This window comes from Phoca vitulina, unplaced genomic scaffold (assembly GCF_004348235.1).
Source record: "Phoca vitulina isolate PV1807 unplaced genomic scaffold, GSC_HSeal_1.0 scaffold15, whole genome shotgun sequence".
NCBI classification, from domain to species: Eukaryota; Metazoa; Chordata; class Mammalia; order Carnivora; family Phocidae; genus Phoca; species Phoca vitulina.
In genome coordinates this window covers 2,225,506-2,230,209 of record NW_022589718.1, presented here as the reverse complement: position 1 = coordinate 2,230,209, position 4,704 = coordinate 2,225,506, and the positions used below count along the sequence as shown (strand labels likewise).

At 38.6% G+C, this 4,704-nt stretch overlaps 1 protein-coding gene across 1 annotated transcript; it reads right to left on the bottom strand.

Moving 5' to 3' along the window:
• Positions 1-1,439: 1,439 nt before the first annotated feature.
• Positions 1,440-4,095, bottom strand: DKK4 (dickkopf WNT signaling pathway inhibitor 4). The gene is made up of 4 exons (XM_032413257.1): positions 3,985-4,095; positions 3,329-3,479; positions 2,706-2,858; positions 1,440-1,690 (listed from the first exon to the last, which is right to left on the bottom strand). The coding sequence occupies exons 1-4, from the start codon at positions 4,093-4,095 to the stop codon at positions 1,440-1,442; spliced, it is 666 nt and encodes a 221-aa protein (XP_032269148.1).
• Positions 4,096-4,704: the final 609 nt, after the last annotated feature.

The following is a 4,704-nucleotide window of genomic DNA, read 5'->3' as shown; positions in this document are numbered from 1 at the left end:
CTATCAAATGTTCTTGTTCTTATTTTATTAGCAAATAACATATCGTGTATGTTCATGATCACACTTTACTAAGGGTTTAGTAGAGAGAAGAGATGAGATGTTAGCAATGTTCAATGGGAATATTTATTTTCTCATTTTCTGCCCTTCTGCTGTAAACCACATTACCCTACTACCTTTCCTCCCATTTATTAATTACAGATTAGTCAGAGACTGGGAACTGGAGGATGATTCAATATTCTTTGGAAATTAGGGACCTTCATAAATTTAATTTTTTTCTTTGGGTGGCTTGGCCCCCATATTCAATTTTGTCATACATACTTAAAACCTAAGAATAGGTGTGTGGCTTATCTCTTAAATGAAATCTGAAAGTGGTTGTAATTCATGAGAAAGAGCTTCCTTAAGCAAAACCACTTATAATATGCGCCCATATGTACAAAATATGGCCTCTTCAACTTCAAACAAAAATTTCACTTATTTGCCCTAGTTTTCCTCCAAGGTAAAAAGCCCTAGCTTTGAAATTATATAATGTATATAATTAAATTAACATAATTAATATATCAATATATTCTATATAATTTGTTTTATATATAAATTTTATATAAATTTATGTCATATAAATTTTAACATTATATAAATGTAAAATATAAAAAGTTATCAAATGGTTAAGTAAAGCTATTGAAAGTAAAAACACTCCTTGAAGGCCCTAGCTTTGAAATTATATAATCTATATAATTAATGTAACTAGATTAATATATTTAATATACAAATTATACTAATTATATATTATGTAAATTATATGTAATTTAAAATATAAAATGTAATATAATATGATATTTATATAATTAAAATTATATAAATATAAAATGTAAAAAGTTATCAAATGATTAAAGCGGTTGAAAACAAAATACGTGCAAATGCTTTATAACTTGCAGAGGACAATAATGCACGTAAAATACTACCTTTTGAATTTTATTTCTTTATTAACCAAATTATTTTGTAGTGAAGGGACATTTCCCCTATAAGAAATGAAAGAATATAAACGAGGGATTTTAAGGAAAATTTTTTTTCTTTAATTTACTGTGATAATTTTCACTGGTAAGATAAGAATTAACTGCAGACCATCACTTTTTTCCCCCAAGCTACTGTCAGTTACCAGAATTTCACCAGAAATTATGTAAAGATTTATTTGAACTAATTGAGTCACTAGATCAAATTAAACTTTTCTGTGGAATCACACTACTTTGCAGAAATAGACAAAAAGCCAAAGCCAGTTTTCATTCATCACAAGGCAGCACCTCACAGCGCTCTAGGTCACTCTATCCCAGTTGCTACAAGATTTTATTTACAGAGATATTATGGAAAGATTTTTAAATTAATGTCTGAGATTTCTGTTTGAATACAATAAGGAGTTGTCTTTATTTTGAAATCTTTACAGCTTTTTAGATTTTTTGGCATACTCTTAACCGCGCGTGCTGTCGGTTGCCAGTCACTTGATTTCGACATAATAGTCCAGGACCACAGTCACAGCGCTGGAAGATTTCTGGGGCTTGAGCAGTATCTTTCTGCCCTCTCCTAGAGCACACCTGTCCCTCCAGGAGGACTGGCTTACAAATTTTAGTCCAGAAATGACGAGCACAGCAAAGTCCAGCTCCGCAGTCAAAAGTTCTAAGACATCTTTCTCCCTCTTGTCCTGTAACAAGATTCATATGTGCTGTTGCAATAAACGGGGAAAGTGGCATGTAGGGGGCTTATAAGCTGGGGTGAAGGTGTAGGATCTAGAACTGAAGGCCACAAAGTAAAAATAAAAGCAGCATGCAGGTCTCCCAGAGCTAGATCTTATGCCAAGAGTAGATGAAATGGAAATTTTAGCCCTACCTAATAGAATTTGTTTTATAAAGTTAAAACATTTTCAAAGAAAGATGAGATTTCCAGTCTTGAGGAATGAAATCAGTATCCCTTATCAGTGTTTTATTAAATGGGATTTATACTGACACAGACCATGACTTATAAAGGGGCTGCTTAACCTGGAGACACAAACTGGCCAATTCACTGCCTTCAGACATTCCAATTATTTTATGTCCAAGATTGGAATTTGAGACTACAATTTTGTAAAAAGCTTCATCTTAGTGAAGTTTGTATTTTGTCTGAGAATAAGAAGCTAATGCATCTACTTTCATTTCTCTTTTATTTTGTATCCTGAAGACCAAGAAGGGGAAACCTCCATTTGTTAAATTACAAACATGTATGTGTAAAATTCACTTAAAGATTTTTTTGCTAACCAGTTCATAATTATGGCTAGTCCCCTGTCCTCTTGACTGGCTGACTGCCTTATGCTACTCCCTACATGATCTTCCTAGCTGTGGATGGAGAGAGATTAGAAACAGGACAGAATCCCTCTGTGTTTCTGAAGTGGGGAGGAATCAAGTCAGGTTCAGCCTATCCTTAATAGCCTAGGAGGAGGACATGTTCTTCTTCTTCTTCTTTTTTTTTTTTTAGGATTTTATTTATTTGAGAGAGAGCACGAGCAGGGGGAGGGTCAGAGGGAGAGGGAGAAGCAGGCTTCCCAATGAGCAGGGACTCGATCCCAGGACCCATGAGATCATGACCTGAACTGTAGGCAGATGCTTAACGCACTGAGCCATCCAGGCGCCCCAAGAAATGTCTTCCTTTAAAAAAAACAAAAGTGCTCATAATGCTTCTCTTACCCTTACTGCCTTGTGATTTCTTAATATTTGGCTTCCTTTTGGGTTTGTTTTCCTGAATTGGATGCTCAGTTGTTCCTTTTGTGTGCACATCATCTTGGTCATCGATCTGCCTCTCCGACATTGGCGCTGCATCTTCCATTGTTGTACAAACATCTGAGAGACAAGCAGGTGTGGTTAGAGTTATTAACTTCAAGGATTACGACCACAGACATGCTAATTATTACACTGTTACGTAGTTTGGCAGTACCCCTGCCTTCAGTTTATATATAACTTTCATGATTTCTGGGACATATGCACTAAATATTTACATGCACATATGGCAAGGAAAGTAGTTAAGTAATTAGTGGAATCCAAGTGAAAATGAAAGAATTTGAAAGATTCCATCTTGAACCCTTCCTTTAAAATCATTATCTCTAAGTTGACAAAAATTATTGCCAGGAAATAAATTATTTTTTTGCATTAAGAAAAGGCAGCTGCATAAATGCCTTCAAGCATGAATCCAAGAGACCTTCAGAGAGTGCCTATCTTGGAATATTCTAGCCTATGAGACTCAGATGCTGTTTTCAGTGGAAAACCACTGTTCTTGGAGCCACGCTGTGCTGCAAGGGTTTACGATAGCTTACCGTTCACGCAGAGCGTCCCAGGGCAGCACATGGCCTGACGTTGGCACCTCCTTCGTAACCCACGACACGTAGCGCAGAATGGCTTCTCATCTTGGGGTTTGAGGCAGAATTTTCTGGAACTGCAGTCCTTGTCAGACAGGCACTGTGAACCCTGCAAGGAAAAACTTGTCACAGGGCTGGGGAACCCAACAAGATGTAAGAGGACTTCTAATCCAAAGTGGAAGGTGGAGGAAGCCAAGTCATAGTGGCACTTTGCATGCAGCGAAAGACCCTCGGTGGCACCTTAATTTTTCAGTATAATTGGTTTTCTCCCACAAAGGGGAGATCAAATCTCCACTGACGAAACCTATGTGCTGCAAAGGTTGTGTTCGAAATGCTACTTGTCCTACTTTTAAAACTCAGGATTTCATTTTCTTGCACTCTGTGAAAATGGAAGAAAATGCCTTCCCATGTGTGTCTTACAGATGATGATGAGATTTTTGATGTCTATCTACTCCCTCGAGAAGCTGAGCCACATGCAGTGCTGGTGTTTGTGCCATTCCTATTTGATGTTTTTCCTCTAGTGGGTCACATCAACCCTGCGTCCGTTTGCCAACTTGCCCGTCGGTGAGCCTTACCCCCGTGAACTGCCCCCTGCTCCCTTAGTGGCACTTTACCTTCCGAGCCCCGTGCACGTCGGCAGAGCTCTTGATGTTGTTGAAGTCCAGAACTAGAGCTCCCAGGGGGGCGCAGAACCAGCTGAGCCCCAGCAAGACCACCACCGCCATCCTTTAATCGCCTCTCCGCGTTCTCCAAACTGGGCTGCTCTACACCCCCAAGAGAGCAAAACAGAAACCCTTCAAGGTTGTCTGGAACTGCTTTTCCTGAAGGAGAAGCAAATCTTCGTCCCAGTAAGGTGTGTGAAACTATTTATACCAGATGTGCCCCCTCATCTCTCTCCACCCCCCTCCTCCTTCATTTCCTTCCTCCTTACCGCACACAGGCTTCAACAAATCCCTTTAAATCTGTTTGATCAATAGTTCAAAACAAGGATTCAATAGAAAGAGAGAAGGGGCAGGGCCACAGCGGCTTCTCCTCCAGGGGTTGAATCCCTCTTAATTATTGCATATCAAAGTTAGTTCAAAGGGTTAGCAGAAGAGCAGGATGTGTGTATCAAAGGCAAACTCTGATAATCACCTGCATTTCCTACCTTCAGTAATCCTTTGCGGGTGGAGGGAGTCTGTTCTAAGATCTGTTTTCACAGCTAATTGTGCTCAAAGAAAGAATGAATCATATTGGCCAATATGGTTATAGAGGATGCCAAAAACTAATGAGTTACAAAATACCCTGAGAAGCTTTAAACTCTGCTTCAGATAGTGAAGACAGATAGAAAAGAG